The 18,155-nt window shown below is 32.9% G+C and overlaps 1 protein-coding gene across 2 annotated transcripts in view; it reads right to left on the reverse strand.

Annotated features, from left to right (window-relative positions):
* The window catches only part of LOC100881792 (gustatory receptor for sugar taste 64f), a 54,379-nt gene that overhangs the window by 12,691 nt on the left and 23,533 nt on the right, over positions 1-18,155 (reverse strand). For both annotated transcript variants that reach the window (XM_003705306.3, XM_012290054.2), the window contains exons 4-7: positions 13,846-13,981; positions 1,523-1,719; positions 1,359-1,450; positions 1,075-1,295 (exon numbers count right to left, since the gene is read on the reverse strand). In XM_003705306.3, the coding sequence (XP_003705354.1) occupies positions 1,075-1,295; positions 1,359-1,450; positions 1,523-1,719; positions 13,846-13,981 (646 nt within the window). The remainder of the gene's footprint in view (positions 1-1,074; positions 1,296-1,358; positions 1,451-1,522; positions 1,720-13,845; positions 13,982-18,155) is intronic.

Consider the following 18,155-nt stretch of genomic DNA (forward strand, 5'->3'; position numbering starts at 1 on the left):
TTCGTGAGACATTCAAGTCTCGATCACCGAAGTCAACACATCGCGCCTTCTGTATTAATAAGTCATTCGCCACATACACGGTATTATTCATTCACGTACATCACCTCATAATAATTTACCACAGTGTTTGGTTGCTCCTTTATAAAGTAATTGTTACTGATCTTTTTTAACTTAATTCTGGACTAATTTATTTTTATACTTCTTTAAATATAAATATATGTATAGTGTAAACGTTTTCTTCTTTATTTTACTAAAATAAGTTATTATATTGTCGCGAGGTAGGTAAGTTATGATGAATAAATATTGCTCGCAACAGTATGTTTGCAAGAGGTGAGGTTTAATCGGTACTATGGCAATATGCAGAGGTACAGAATAGAGTATACAATGTTACTGAAACGGTATGGAATATTCGATGATACAGAATCGGAGGCTCGACTGATTATATCTCTTGTTTAGGCACCTTTCCACAGTATATATTTCCTTTTTGGAAAGGGCGTAACTCCTTACACAACAGAGGGTGGAGTTATTTTTCTCGCTGAGACCTCCCATTTTCGGCGGGGGAAAAAGTATTATAAATTATGATTTGCGAGTCGAAAATGTCCTTCCGGCCCGCGCTGACCATGTGGCCTAATCAACCGTAACGGGACATGGCTGGCAGCGTTTATGGTAGGGTAGCTTATTAAGCTACGCACGTCCAAAAAACATAAAATAATTTCGCCGACTTACAGACTTTAGGGTAGGCTTAACTGCCTACACCTAAACATCTGTAAACGGTCAATGCTAATTTCTACCAACGCTGCGAACCATGTGCCGCTACATATATGTATATATGATGTTTATTTTCAATAAATTTAAAAAAGCAGAATTTTAAAAACATAATAAAATCAAGCAATTTAACAACAGAAGTACGTACGAATTTAATGAATTGAAATTCAATAGTTCTTTTTGAGGTTTTATAACAGTGGTTATTCCACTGATATGGAACCTTTACGATTATAAATGCGACCCTTGGTACAAAGTATATGGAACATTTATTTAATAGTACTGTATGAAAAAATAGTTAAAAATACGTACGATATACCGTTCAGTAGTTGGAGGCAAATAAAGTAAAGGTTGTTCGCAAAAGATAAAAGTATGACCGGTGAAATATGATCGTCCACTTTCTTCACAACAGAACTTAATGCTGCATAATCTTCACGAAGCTCGTGCCAATCAAATCTGGATCGATATTTCGCTACTGTAAGTATCAGTTTTTTATTCAAACATTTATACCTTTCAGCTAAACCCGTAGCAACCTAAAAAAATTATTCAGCATTATATTATTGTGAGCTAACAAATTTAGTTTCATAATTTATTACCAGTATAATGAAAAGATCTGTAAAATTCCATACAAAAGTTGCTAGTTTGCTGATTATAAAGATAAATAAACCAAAGGCAAAATTGTACTCCACTGAAAACAAAAATATTTAGTTGTAATAGTTATATAATGTCACTAACTGATGCGTACATAACAGAATCTTACATGTATCAAAAATAAAGGAGTGCGATCGTGAATTGTACATTTCCAAGAAGTTACGAAACGTTGAATTCGATCCGTTCCATTCGTAACCTTCAGCATTGTTCACTATACTCAGGATATGCTCTACCAAAGCTAAAAATAGAATCACGAAACTTATCAGGAAAAATTTCCAACGAAGATGCGGAGTTTCCAGCGAATTGCTGCAAACAAAAAATAAAATAAAAATTAAATATTGCCATTGTAATTGCTAGTTATCTTTAAACGTGCCATACGAAAAACATCACGTTTTATTTTTCTTACGAATTTCACATTTTAATTTGCTATTTAATGAAAAATATTTAATCGTTTCTTATAAGTAGCAGGATGTTTGATCGTTTTCCGTAAAACTTAATATAAATTCATGACTGCTTCGCCATGAAGAATATTACATTTTAAATATTGCGATAAAAACTAACACATTGCACGATTTCGCTAAGTAAAATAGCACGTTTCTAATCTTACAGCGAAAAGTAATACATTCCGCCATTTTGTCACTAATTGTAAGAATATGTCATTTTAATTTTGCAACGAAATCTAGAACATTACACTGTTTTGCTGTGAAAAATAGTACATGTTATATTACACACAAAGTATCACGTTTTCAACAATAATTAGTTTTAATGATACAAATGTATCTTGCGTTAAAAAATGTAACCTCTAGAAATACTGCTTCATGAATAATTCATTATGCTAACCCACTGTCACCTTTTTAAACTAATGAAAACAAGTTATTCTGTAAATTGATTCCTCTACCTTTTCACAAAAATTCTAGTTGTAATTTAGTTTGATTTGAAAAAATTACTCTGTTCTAGAGTAAATGAATGAACACTATTTTAACTAGATTGACTTGAAATATTTCAAAAAGAACTGAAAATATTAAAACTTTTACAAAACTGATTTAATATATACTACTGACAAGAATTAAGGGAATAAAAAAATTCCTGAAATTTTTAGTCCATATTCAAATTGCTCTGCCTCCGTTAAAAGTCATCGTAGCAAACAATTAGAATAGTCATTTTGAAGTATGAAACCTCTAGTATTTGACCCTTTCTTTCTATATTTTTTGATCTTTTTTTTATTAATAAAACAAATTTAAAATCGCGATAGAAAAGTTTTCAAAAATTTTTTTCTTTTTTAAAAGTTTCTGTAGTTGCAGTGAAATTTTTTTTATTACTGGCACTTTAGGACTGTTTTTCCTTGTTTTTTTTCTCCTACAATTTGCACTTCAATGAGGTTCATTTCGGTGATTGGTTGCAAAGTTACGAACTACTGAAGCCAAAATGATACTTTGGCAACTTGAAAAGCAAAATTTGTTAGGTAAAAAGATCGTCTCTTCGCAGACACGGTACTTTGACACGCCCCTCCCTTCTTAAGGGGGGACCCCACCCCTGAAGTTTCAAAAAATCGAAATTTTTTTTATTGCCTTAATCATTTCTTTGAACCTTTAAGAAGGCGAGAAAAAAGCCAGAAAGCGAAATTCAATCCCAAAGTGGTTGAAAAAGTAGTTTTCCCGAAGCGCTTCGCACCATTTGGTACGCAGATGCGTAATGTTTCAAAAACTTTAAACGTGATTTTCTCGAAACTACATTTTTCGAAACGGTGGGACTGATAACTCAAAAAGTTTCCATCCGATTGCCTTAAAATTTTGAACGAATATTCTTAGCAATATCCTTTATCGGCCATCATAGGATTTTTGCAAAATATTTTGTAGTTTTTTTTAAATCGATAATTAAAGACGATTTTTTTTCGAAAAAAGTATAATTTTTTTTTAAACCGTTACCATTTCAAAAGAAATCAATATTTTTAAAAACGCCTATGATAGCCGATAACTACAACAGTGTAGATGATGATGTTTTTTTGGCATTTGCCTAGGTTGACCAGTTCTGTCGAAATCAGGCCCACCAGTGGAGCCCGTTCTACGAAAAGTGTTCCCCTAATTGGAACAGGAAACCGCCATTTTGTGGTGAAAATCAAATTAATAAAATATTTTTTACAATACAAAAGATGTATAATAAAACCCTTGAATTGGCATTCTAATCAAGATATTCATTTTCCCCCTAAAAATTCACAAACTTAAGGCTGATTTTCGGATCGCAGGGGTGAGATCCCCCCTTAAAGAAAAATCGTTCCTATGCAAATACGGTACACGTTTCTACCCAAAATAGTCCTACGAGGCCTTGACATCTGTAGAGTTGCACTTCTTTTCTTCCACCCATTGCGCATTGGGGTGGACCGCGAAAAACGCGAACAAAACCTATTTTTGAAGCAACCTTTCAGTCGAAATTAATGCAAGTATGTACTTTTATGGATTTTGATATGCTGAATTCAAATTAATAATCATATTTTTGTTTAACTTGAAACATATAAAAGTTATAGGTAGAAATTTGTTTTTGAAGGCGTTTATTATAAATTTAACGAGACTTGTTATTAAATATACAATTTTACTTCTTATTCATGTGTACTATATTAATATAAATCTGTGCAGTTTACTTGATTTTAACGATCTTCGAACCATATCCTGAAATAGATTAAACATCCATAAATTGGAACGCCCTTTTCGATCGTTTAATATAATCGATCTTTTTAATATGTATAAATTAAATCAGACCAAAATCGGCCTTATACTTAAAATTGCGCGGTCCACACCACTATGCAGCAATTGAAAATATCGCGGTGCACCGTAAGGAAAGAGTATCTACCTATACGTTTGAGTAATTGTAAGCATCGTTGTGCCGTTAAATTTTTTATTAACGTTTAGCTCTTTTTAAAGGGTACAGGAATATGAAAAGGGTTCTAGACATATAATATTGGTAAATTGTGGAAAAGAACAATAATGTTATTATTAAATTTCTCACCGGCCGAAAGACGTAAATAAGGTAACGTGTGGTCCAGGAGACACAAACAAGATAAGCCAAAAACGGTAACGCAATTCGGAGATAAGAAAAAGTATAAGAACAGAAGCAGGCAGGCGCGCGCAAGATATTCGGAGCTCAGATTACCTACGAGTCAGATCGTGATGAATCGAATATCGAGATTATTCTATTATACCTTTGTAACAAGTGTATACATTGTAAAGTGTCGCGGTTAAGAAATAAAGTTTTTTTAAAACACAAACTGAGCGATTTCCTGCGTAACAAATTAAATTAATGAAGTTGATAGAAAGTTACCAGCAAATTTTTAATTCTTCTGTAAACATAGTCAGGGTTAACTTGAAATGATCTGTTGTAAAAATTAAATTATAATACTCTTATTTGACGGGAGTAGTTGGAATCAGGATAAAAGTCTTTAGAAAGTAATAACTGACGGAATTTATTTATTTTAGCAATTTTTCATTAATTTCGATAAGTTCGAGATATATTGTCAAGGTCATAATTTTAAATAACGTTTCCCTACATATACAAGTTAGCGTTGCTCGGCCCTCATTTTCGAGGTATTCATAAAAAACTTCAGTTAAGTTTTACACTGCAATTATATTTCGTTTTATTTCGTACTACCTATCGGTGATCGCAAATTATTCTCATATATCATAACATAACCTAACCTCATAATTTAATTACATTACGTAGATATTGATTATGTTAAGTTAAATTAAATTAATACGTTAGTTAGCGTAAAATCTTGTTTGCACAAAATACAGATGAAGTAAATACTATGATTACGTCGCTCTCGGGCAGTCAAACCGATCACAATAACATCGCAAGTGATATCGGTGAGTCTCCTAAATACAGAATTAGACCATGGAAAACATGGAATTTGAAAATACACCGATCCAGATCCAACCAAACTCTTCAACTGTTCAGCCTGCGAAATCATATGCATCAGCCACACAGTAAGCAGTGCATTTCCCACTACGGAACACGCAGTGATAATCGACGCCATAGAAGGCACAACTGTTAAAGAATACGTACAAGCTGTAGCAAAAATCACGGGACCCAATACTATACGCTTTATCTCTCGTATATCTAACAACAGAATTTGTATATACCTTTACAAGATAGTTAGACCACTACAAAAGCTCTCGTAACCAACTATAAATCACTATTCATCAACAATACAACCGCCGTAATGAGACCCCTAATTAATTCATCACAACGAATTGTTTTATCCAACGTTTCTCCCACCATACCACATGACTACATCGAAGAAGTACTAACGAATTATAACATCAAACTGACTTCGAAACTATCCTTCCTTAGAGCCGGATTACCGGACCCCAGCTTTTCCCACATAATGTGCTTCAGAAGACAAATTTACACAAACCCAAACGATCTTCATAAACTTCCCGAATCATTTCTAATCACACACGACGACACACAGTACAGAATCTTCGTAACTACTGATAAAGTTATCTGCTTCTTGTGCAAATAAGAAGGTCACACTGCAAACCAATGCAATATCCATACTCAGACACATTTTAAACCCAACGGATTGCAAAGAAACCAATAACAACATAGCATCAAATGAAACAGAACCAACGACAAACATCTCCAACTTACAGTACTACATAAACTCTACAAATGGAAACCCAACCACAACGGGAAACAGGAAATCAAGAAAAAATCCCAATGCTAATAATGCTCTCAACTCACAAACGACACAAACACAAATCCCCAACACAAACAAGAACCCATTACACGATCCTGCAAACCTTCAAGCACCGCCAAAAAAGAGACCATTATCAGTCGCCTAAGAAGAAGATCTACAATCAGCGATCAAACACAACACAATAACTGATGAACCATGTACCAATGACTCGAATATAAGTGAGAAACCTACACTCATCAATACGAAGAAAAAACCTAAACGCAGCCAATCACTATCAATCATCGTACAAATGGATGACATCCTAAATCCAGTAAAAACAGCCCTGGACGACACCTCTAACCAACTTACCCTCAACTATGCCCAATTGAAAAACTTCCTGGAGAACGCTATTGGTACAAAAAACCCAATTGATATTGCTAACGACTGCACCTGCGACACAAAAGCCCTAATCCATATAGTCCACTTAATCTAGCCTCTACTGCAAGACCAAAGAATGAAAAACAGGCTACACCGCTTAATTACAAAACTAGAAACTGTATTCAACAACCGTCTCTCTACAAATCATCCTCTGGAAAGAAACCACAAAATCATCTCCTTAGATTCAAAAACCTTGTAAATTCAAACGATTAAATAAACATCCAAATGGAACCTCAATGAGTTCTATAGACGACTCGAGTACCTTCAGACCCTAGTTGAAGAATTCCAGCCATATATATTTTGCCTGCAGGAAACTAACTTCAAAAATCACAATTCAGCCAAGATCAAAAATTACAAAACCTACTTCAAAAATCGCAACACCAATCACGCAAGCGGAGGAGTTGCCACTTTTGTCAGAAGCAACATCTACAATCAAAACATAACGGTCACGTCCAACCTGGAAGCTACCATCATCAAAGTAACATACCCTAAAGATTTGTACATGTGCAATATATACCTACCGAACAGCCAACACTTAGGCGAAGCCGAATTCAACCAACTGATCAGCCAAATCCCAAAACCATTCATAATACTTGGTGACTTTAATAGACATAATCTTCTCTGGGGATCAGACAAGACCGTCTCCAGAGGAATCACTATCGAAAAATTAATAAACTCAACAAACTTCTGCTTACTAAATACTAACGAACCAACTTACTTCTGCTCCGCATCCGGCTGATTCAATACAATTAACGTATCCCTTTGCAGCCCGTCAATTACTCAAAACACTACATGGAACACAACGAATGACCTATACGACAGTGACCACTGCCCAATAATGGTGACATGCAAATTAAATTAAAGTCTTGAAATAAATAAAGCCCCAAGATGGAAATTCCAAAAAACCAACTGGGAAATGTCCTGCAAACTCATATTGGACTCAACCTCCCAGCTTATTGAATTGAATCCAATAAGCCATGACATCCTAAACTTAGCACTCGAACGTTTCTCAGAAATCATCATTGCAGCAGCCAATACAGCCATCTCCAGATCAATGTCAACGTAAATACCAAATATAATCCTTGGTGGAATGAAAAGTGCGCTCAAACCGTGAAAGACATGCCTTCAACAGGTATAAAAAACACCAAACTACCGTAAAACTCATCAACTTAAAAAAATACCACGCCATATCCCGCAAAATCACAAAGAGTAGTAAAAGACAATCATGGATAAATTTTACCTTTAACTTTAAATCTACTTTCCCGCACCCTCAATAATTTGGAAAAAGTTTAGATCAATCAAAGGCTCAAACCAATTTTCCTCAATACCAGCTTTAGTCAAAGACGACAATACACTCTCCACAGATCCAAATGTAATACCCGAAATCCTAGTATCGACATTCCAGAAAAACTCTAGTAACTGTAACCATTCCAAGCAATTCCAAAATCACAAACAGAAAACCGATTCTAGCACATCGATGCCTCCAATCGTCGACCATGAAACTCTTGTCTCTTCTAGCTTAAACTCACCTCTTCAATTTGACGAACTATAATACTATAACTTCTAAACAAATGCACGAATACTAGCCCTGATCCAGATGGAATTCCCAATATCTTCCTAATTCATCTCCCGCAAGAGGCACTTAAATATCTATTAGCAATATACAGGGTGTCCGCGCCAAAATTAATGTCACGAAAAAGTGTTTATATGGAAATTGCAGGGTAAAAGAGGCCCTATGTTTTGGCGGAAGCAAAATTTTTTTATTGTTATTAATGTAAAAGATATGATGGTGAAGTTTCGTTTTTTAAATGGAACTATATATTTTTTTTCGATCGGGCGATAGTGCTTTTCAAGACGAATTCATCAAGGTTTTATGTACTTACCCGATTTTTATTAGTTTTCGAGATATAACGGTTAGAAAGGGTATAGTCGGATAAGGTGGTCAAATGTGCCCTTGAGTCGAATTTGAGACCCAACTCATCAGTAGGTAGCATATCCAGAAAAAACATCTCACACCAAGTTTCAATCCCCTATCTCATCCGTGGGGGTAGTAAAAGGGAAAAAACGAAATTCCGGTTTTTGGCCCTTTTTGCCTATTTAATTTCGTACAAAAATTCTGAAAAAATTCTAAAACATTGAGGTCCAGATAGCGCATCTTACAGAATTTTTTCGGATTTTTTGATCGCAAACTGTCATAAAATCAGTCGTATTGTTGCGGTAAGTGCCGTGGGTTTTTGACTCTGCCTGCCGAAACTGATAGCCGAGGGTCTACGGTCCCAACGATAAGTCCGAAGAGTACGAAACGGAAAGAATTGTCCATTACGCTCTAAGTTTTCCGCATCGAGGACGATGGACAATTCTTATTCAAGTTTTATTTCAACTCTTATTCAAGTTATGACAAGTTTTTCTAGAAAATGAACTTTTTATCTATCATTAAATAATACTTGTTGACTGTGTAAGTTTTAGCTAAGAGTTATGGATGGAAAATAATTGAAAACTGTAAATATAATAAAGGACGTCATCCCAGTTGACAATGGATTTTTGGCAACGTCGAGTGAATAACTAAATATTTATTCAATAAACCAGTCCTGCATTGATCGTCTAAAACTTTGTTTCGTATAATTAATAAAACTAGGCTCTACAGTTATATTATATTAGATCGATAGGTACTTTTTAACTGTCTCAGTGAAGGAGAATATAAACATTTGACTGTGAACCACAGGATGAATTTTATCGATCCAGATAGTGGTACACACTCAAAATATCGAATACTATGGCATATAACAGAATCCATTATTTTACGATATGAGAGCGTCATACAGGTTATAACGTAGTGTCGAATTTTGGTTTTGTTATGTATAGTAGAAGTGTGATTTTAATACAGGAATTGCTGCATTTTTCTAACTTTTATTTATAATTATGAGAATAATTAATTATCGAGAATTAATCCAAGGGTAACTCAGTTATAAAATTATTTTTGCGAATATCACAAAAACGGAGACCATACGGCGGCAATATGTAGGTATAGAGACAAAATAATCAGAAACGAAATCTTAACAACACATTTCAAGGTCACAAAATAGGCGAGGAATCGTCACAGTACATAAGTACTATTATTTTTTCTAACCAATTATCGAATATACTTCTTTTTCTTACTATAAACGAAATATCCTATATTTCGTGAATTGCGTGAAAATCGATTCATTATGTTAACTTTTGTAGCTGTAGATAAAATCTGTAACTTCACGCTATGAAAAATGGCATATGATATTTTTTAGAAATAACGGAGTTAATGTGTCATTTTTTGTAAAAATGAATTATGTTACTTTTTGTAACGCATGTCCTTTTGTATTATACATATTACCTATAATGTATATGTATACAAAATTCTATGGTTTTCGGAAAAGAGAAAACAACTTCAGTGACTATCTTTAAAATTTTAACAACCATTCTTACTAAAATGGTATTAGATAAAATGTTAATTTACAAAAAGTTCTTCCCATCAATTTCGAAAAGTGAAAAATGTTTTCTCTTATAAATGTTATCATCACTTACCTTTAGTTTTCTAGGTATATTAGAAAATTTTTTCAAATTTTTATCCCAATTTAAATTAAGTGTCTTTTAATTTTGCATTAAGTTGGACTATAGAATTACTTTGAAATCACATTATTGTAATTTGTTCGTCTGAGAAAATTGAATTAAAACCAATATCAATCTTACATACAAATAAAGACAGCTTGATTTCAAATCAAAAACGTTCTTATTTTTTAAATTTCAATTATAAGAAATTGACAAAGTTAAACAAAATATTTTAAATTAGCCCAATCCTTCATGAATAAAACAAAAAAAATTTAGCTAAATCGGCTGAGTAGTTTCTGAGAAAAAATTCCTAAGTGAACCCTATTTTTGTCAAAATGGACAAAAATTACAAACGTTGAAGTCTTGCCATTCCTTAACAAATTCGAAACCGGCAAAATGTTGATTTAAACTTCCCTTAATTTCACATGGACTACGACATATTTCGATTAGAGCAAAATCGGAGATGGTGACTTCCAAAAGTGATCGATTTGACATGGAATGTCCCTAGTCTGAACTGTTTATAGCTCGTAACTACGTTAACCGATTTCGATGAAAGGGTATAGTTGGATAAGTGCCCTTAAATCAAATGCGACGAGTGATATATTATTCGATACCTTATCAAGATAAAGTAATTTTAAGAAAAAAAATACATCGACTTCGAAATGCACTAAAAAGTATAAAATAATTTCTATTTCATTCAATCATACAATTACGTCATAGATACGAGGTGTGACACAAAAGTAACGAGACTAGGTCTGTAACTTGAAAAAACAATGGAATTAGCAGCAATTGTTTTTGTGGCATCATCCCACATACCTCCTCTATCCATGTTGCCAATTTCGATTGAATCAGTCATACCATTTGGAAATATTGCGTTATTTAGTGAACACGTGCAACTGCATTCTGCCGGAAAAATGTCTAACGTAAAAACCGAACAGCGAATAAACATCAAGTTTCTTGTAAAATTTGTTGAAATCTTTTGTAACATGTGATGAGACATGTATTTTTACCTATGACTCACAAAGTAAGCGCCAGTCGATGCAATGGAAGTCTTCAGGATCCCCAAAATCCAAAAAAGAACGCATGTCAAAATCAAAATTCGACATTAATGGAATTGTAATGATTGAGTGGTTTCCCAGTGGTCAGACTGTTAACTAACACTATTACATTGAAATACTAAAAAGACTTCGTGAAAAAATTAGGAAAAAAAGGCCACAGTTGTGAAGCGATGGATGGCTATTGCTCCGGGACAAAGCACCCGCTCACACGTAAAGTTAAATTTTGCTTAAAGGGAACCCATTTCACCTCAGTTGAAGAGGTTCAGGCAAAAACGGAGAATCGTCCGAAAGGACTTCCAAAAACCTCGTTCCAGAATTGTTACCAGCAATAGCAGCGCCGAATGCATAAGTGTGTGAATGCTGAAGGGGACTACTTTGAAGGTGATAATGTCACGGAGAACTGATTCTGCAGGTAGAATGATTTATTGGACTAGTCTCGTTACTTTTGTGTCACACCTCGTATGAATAGAACCTATTTACTCGTTAGGTAGTATATTAAATACATCTCAAACTTTTCGGAGGCGGCGCAAAATTAAAAGATTTTCTTGAACATGTCAACCTTTGGACAGCCGAACATAGGCAAAGCTTGTATAGCTATTTTTTTTTCTATACATATAACTCGACAGCACGCCGCGAAGTAAGTGTTAGTGCGTATAGAATGTAACTATGGTCTATCTGGAATCTAGATTCATAGAGTATGCGACGGAAAGACTCGATCGCCGCATATACTACAATATAAAGATAGAGCCCATCTGCCGCAAATTTGGTAATTCCCGTGTCGAGGGCTCCGTTTATAGGTTCTTAGATCCATGGCTTCCACATGCGAACGAAGTCGATTCAATTTCATTTATATCAGAAACATTGCGAAATGAAGATGCAGTCGTTACATTTACGTATATTACCAGATATATCTATAATGGTTCGTATTCTTCCTCAGGATTATTAATTTCCAATACGCCATACCAAAATCAACTGGTTATTGGCAGCAACGTTTACTGAGGTATTTTTAATTTTGCGCCGCCTCCGAAAAGGTTGAAATGTATTTAATATACTACCTAACGAGTAAATAGGTTTCATTCATATCTGTTACGTAATTGTATGATTGAATGAAATAGAAATTATTTTATACTTTTTAGTGCATTTCGAAGTCGGTGTATTTTTTTTTCTTAAAATTATTTTATTTCACGCTTTTTAGTGGAATGGGGAGAATTGTATAGGATACTGAGAGACAGTTCTTCCGGGCTTTTTTTTTTGTCTGCTTAAATGCCATGAGCATAATTAAGTAAAAGACAACATGGATATTCGTTTTTCAATTCTTTTTGCAACAATAATCCTTTGTAACTAAAAAATGAAAAAATTTTTGGTAATGGTACCAATGGGGAGTCAGAACCTACCAGATGCAAAAGGTTTCGTTCCGATCGGTCCATCCAGAAAAAAAAATATACTGATCGAATTGAGTAACCTCCTCCTTTTTCGAAGTCGGTTAAAAAGATAATTTGTATCAAGTTTTAACTTGACTAGGGATAACTAAATGGCAGAAAGTAAGAAACGTGCTTCTTACACAATTTGTCACGAATGAAAGATATTACAGATAAGACATATTTTATAGAATATATATTTTGTAGAAACGGAAAGAAAATTTGAAAAGTGGTCACTAATTTTTTTAAATCAATATAAGAAATTGTCAAGTGTAAGTCTTTCTTTCTGCAGTAATTAAATCCATTTTTTATCACAATTAATAAGGATATAAGAAAAATAAATCGGAAAGTAAATTTTGCAATGTTATATTACCAAAAATTGTTATGTCTTTCCGGACACTTCTTATACTTTTAAGGTAGACAAATAATCCAAATCCCAAACAAATCCCATTCAAATTAATTCCCTTAAGTAATTACTAACCAAGTTTTCACTTCTCATACTGACAAGTTTTGTAGCCATGGGTTACATTTTTCTAAATGTTATTCAAACTACCAAAATTGTGTCTTTTCAAGCTATTTTGTGTGAAAGAAATAAAAATGAGTTACAACAACTGTGATTTACAACGAATGGGAAGACTGGAAATTTCTATCTAAAATTTAATTAGGAAATTGCGAAGTGTTGTTAAACATTGTTGTGGTACAATAGTACCGCATATAATGCGTGGTAGCATGCGAGGCACCCTACCTGAGCCTTCTAAGAACCTCTTTATAAAAAGTTTGATTGTGAATTTCTGAATTTTATCAATTTCTTGTGAATTTTAGATAGTATCCAGAAGAGCGTAACCAGTAAGTTGGGAGGCGTGCCAAAAACCCTCATCACTAACGCGAAAAATAAAAACAACACCTTCGTCGGTGTGCATATGCACAAGGGAACTATTTTGAAGGAAACAACTTTGATCTATAAAAAAAATAAAATTTCTAGTTTAAATCATCAGTCTTATTACTTTTCTGCCACACCTTTCATTATGGAATGGGATGGGAACATTTACTTTATGAGTGATTAAGCAGCTATACAATAAATGATGTAATACTGTAAAAAAGAGGTCGCAATTTACGATGTATTGTCGCGTTCACACCAAAGTAAACTAATTATCCTAGCTTTCAAATACAACGATGATTGGTAGGCACCTATGCTTGCGTGTACACTGATATACCGCAAACAACGCGATTAGCACCATGTTTTGTACTCAGAAACAATTGTGATATCGACCTGTCTATATATCGTTCCATAGCTCTCCATTCGCATTGAAGAGATCTCCAACGGAATGACAGCCAGAAAAATAAAATTGTGCCCAGCAGACTGTTCCCATAGAATACTGCACCAACTGTTGCTGCTCCTATGCCACCTGAAATATAATATTATGTCATTCATTTTATCTTGTCATTCTTTATCGCATGTGACACGAGCAAAGAAAAAAATTGCAAAATACATAGGTGTTCAGTAAAGTTCCATTTCGTCCCCTATAACTATCGATCGAAATATTATTTCATTCAGAATATTAACAGGTGCACTAAGATACGGGACATATTGTAAAAAAGTAGTCGCGAATCTATAACTCGTATGCAAAAGGTGGCACATACGGTAATTTTATTCGCCGTATCAATGATTTATGAACTATATCATTTTATGCTATAAAATTATTTTACATTATAAAATGATTATATTTTAATTATTTTATACTATAAAGCAATAATTTATATTATACATTATTCAAATCTTTGTTCAGCTGTCACGATATGTATAAATAAAATTTTGTTTTACACGAAAACGGTTTATTAAAAAATACAGTTATTCCTCGAATCAATTGATACACTGTAGTTGCATGAAAGATACTGAAAAAGAACGATTATACTCCATTCTAAATAAAAAGCAACATTTTAGTAGCACGAGTCAGAATTTTAACTAACAAACCGATAAATTTAATTTGTGTATTACCAAAAGCGACAAAATATGAAACAGTTGTAAAGAAATTGATGATTCAATGTGTAATAAAATGTAGAGGAAAAATAATATGTCAACTTTTGATTTGTAAAGATGTAACTTGCCTTCTGATAAGTTCACATTAAATCACATTGGAACAAAAATTGTTAAAGCAGTTATACCGAAAAATCACTATATTATGAAATCTTTTAAAAATTCAATGGAACATAAATAGTAATATCTATACACTAGTGAAATTTTAAACAAAATAAACGTACTTATACGTAAATAATTCAATTTATAATCATAACGTCATACATATGTGTAAAATATAGAAAAAGCATTTGCTAAGAGTACATTATTAATTATGACGTGAGAAAGTTATGCAAAATTTTTTTAATCAAATTAAATATTAAAGAAGGATATAATAGGATTTTACATTAGGACGAATGAAACTGATTTATCGTATAACTTCTAAAATGAAGCCTTAAAACAGAGACAGGTGCATTCTCCATCAATACTTTACATAGAATGATTGACTCGAAAAGTACTAATTTATTTCTTATTTTGTATTATTGGCATACTTTACTTACTTTGTATGAATATTATATTAAAAATGATGGCTGTACAACTGACTTTTTTGTCAATATTATTTCATTTATTGTATTTACTTATACAATTCAAATTTTAAATTCGACTATTGCGATGCAATCAACGCAAACTTCATGGAATTAAAATTTGTAAAACTTGAAAAAAAACAAATTTTAGTTATCTTCTCCGATTAATAACAAAAAAGTGTCTTTAAAAAATCTAACTACAAAGTCGCAAGATAGAAATTTCGCCACTTAAAATAAGCCTAAAACTACATTGCAAACATTGGTAATTTTTCGGTTATTTAATAATGCTTTGGAGTTTCGTCACATGATTTGCTAATGTTTGAACATGTATTTTTGAATTTTCATGAATAAGACTAATAGCAAAATAACAAGAAACGAATAAATTTATCTAACCAATCAATTAATCCAAGAAGAAATTATATAAAATTGTAAATTTGCAATGTTTCGAAAATGTATAACAAAAATTTGTGATTACAAAAGATAAGAGAAATTTTAAACACGTTCGTTAGTTATAAAATGGTATAGTCGGATAAAGGGATTAAACATGCCTTTAGACCAAATTTATCAATGAATATATTACTTAATTGATCGTTGAAGGATATCATTTTTGCCAAGTATCAAACCGATACCTCTACTTGAAAAGTACTTACAGGACGAAACGCAACGTACGTCATAGAGCGAAATATCCTTGATTTTTTTCAAAATTTTCCGTACGGGACAACAAAAGATATAAAGCTTAAACTGCAAATTATGTTTCACTTTGTAATTACCTTTCAAGTAGGAGTAGCAGCTTTATACTTGGTAACAATTTTTTCCTTCTAACGATCTATTAACTAACACTTTCATTAATTAATTTGATCTAAAGGCATTTTTGACCTCCTTATTTAGCTATATCCTTTGCTATTTATTTAAGTTTAACAAAATACATGGACTTTGTGGGAATATTATTCTTTGTTACTTGTTTGCAACACCATATGATGAAATTATATTACACAGTATATTTTAGGATGTCTCAAAAATAATCCACAACCTGAAAACTCCAGGTTCTCTATGCTAAAATGGATAGAAATTTTCTTTATCGTTAATGCTTTTGTATTAAAAATATACAGTAATACTTCTCACAATGCAATTGAAACCCAATTGAAAATTGAAACCCAGGGGCTGTCCTTTACTCGCCACGACTCGCCTTTGTCGGCGGCGGCAAAAGCGAGCTGTCGCTGGTTCGCCAATCTAGCAAGGACACATATCGAACCGGGACACACCGATTTTAATGAAACTTATGTGAAAGATAGTTCTCAAGAAAATATATGACACGTATTTTTTTATCGGCCATCGTTCACATTGAAGGAATGAAAATAGCTCTCAAAGTTAAGGGCTGTAATCATACTTTTGGGAATATCTGCGGAATTAAAGGAGATAATTGGAAGCTTTTGTTTTAAAATTGTTATCGTCTTTAAATAGAGAATTTTTGTACGTACAAAATTTTAATAAACGCAAGGAACATAGGCTTTTATGGCCAACATTGCTAAAAAATAATTTAGTTTAATTAAAAAAAGTATATATAAAAATGTAGTAAAAAAAAGTAAAAATTAAAAAATTATACTGCCGTATTAACATTTTGTCTAGCTCGAGCGATAGGTGCAGGAAGAGACATTTTGCACTGTGGGAGGATTTACTGCGCATGGGACACCGTGTATACAGAGTGTGGCCAGACGGGTGGTACAACCGAGCAGGACGTGATATTACATATAAAAATAAGTCAAAAAAAAAAGAATAACATTTTTTCGTTTATCGCTTCATTTTCGAGAGAATCAAGTTCGAAAATTCTATCCAGCATGCGTGAGCTATACCAGCCTTAAGTTTAAATATGTATTATAAATAAGAAATGTTAATATTAATGTTGATATTATTTATTATGACTAATAGTTCGGGTACTGGTATTATGATGCGCACTAAGTTTTCATAACTTATGTTAGGATTATTAGCAACGGTATTAACAACTTCTGTTTCTAAATTTAGGGATCTTCTACTGCTACCAGATTTATGGTAATTGTGAAAAGAACCACATTCAATTAATGTTTGATCTTCCCTGTGTATCATTCTTTTATCCGACGATTTGAAAGTTGTTTCCTATAAAGATTGATAAAATCTTTTATCATATCGACATATTTGCGGTTATTGAAACTAGACATTGTCACAGCTCGCCTGATAAAAGCAGAATAAAAGTAGAAGAAAGTGATATGGTTAAAAAAAAGATGTAAACATTAGAAACGTCAACCTTAGAATGCATAACAAAACTTATAGCGAACAATGACTTGCTAGACAGACAGTGCAGTGCACGCGTACTGAATAGAATTTCCAAATTCGATTGTCTCGAAAACGAAGCGTTAAACGAAAAAATGTTATTCTTTTTTTCCGATTTATTTTTACACAGATAATCATCTCCAGTTTGGTTGTACCACCCCTCCGGCCAGACCCTGTATAAATGAGTGTAAGAATCGAAAACGAAGTATTCATTTAGTATTTATTTTAAATATTTTTAGTAATCATTAATAATCGGTTTAATAAAAACTTTACAAATATTATGAAATAAAAATATAAAAATTTTGGCACTATTTATACGCAGATAGTTTTACTTTTTTCAGTAACTCATATTATTATTTTGCAAAATAATTGTCTCATAACTTTAAAATTTGTATTTCCTTCTTTTTTTTTAGCCCTGCTGGCGTAGCTTCGTTTATGATTCTCAAAGCTTTCAACGTAACAAAGTCCATTCACGAAGATTTCATTAAGTAAGATTATTCATTTTAAAAAGATATGTAGTAAATTTTTAGTAGTATGTAGATATCTGTAGTATTAACAAGTTAACCCATTTATAACGAATGGCGAACGATCACGACAAAGCTATATTGATGATTTGCACAACTGCCACATTGAAATATCAAAGACGTAATAAATATTGATATCCACATAAATATATAA

Source organism: Megachile rotundata, chromosome 10 (assembly GCF_050947335.1).
Source record: "Megachile rotundata isolate GNS110a chromosome 10, iyMegRotu1, whole genome shotgun sequence".
NCBI classification, from domain to species: domain Eukaryota; kingdom Metazoa; phylum Arthropoda; class Insecta; order Hymenoptera; family Megachilidae; genus Megachile; species Megachile rotundata.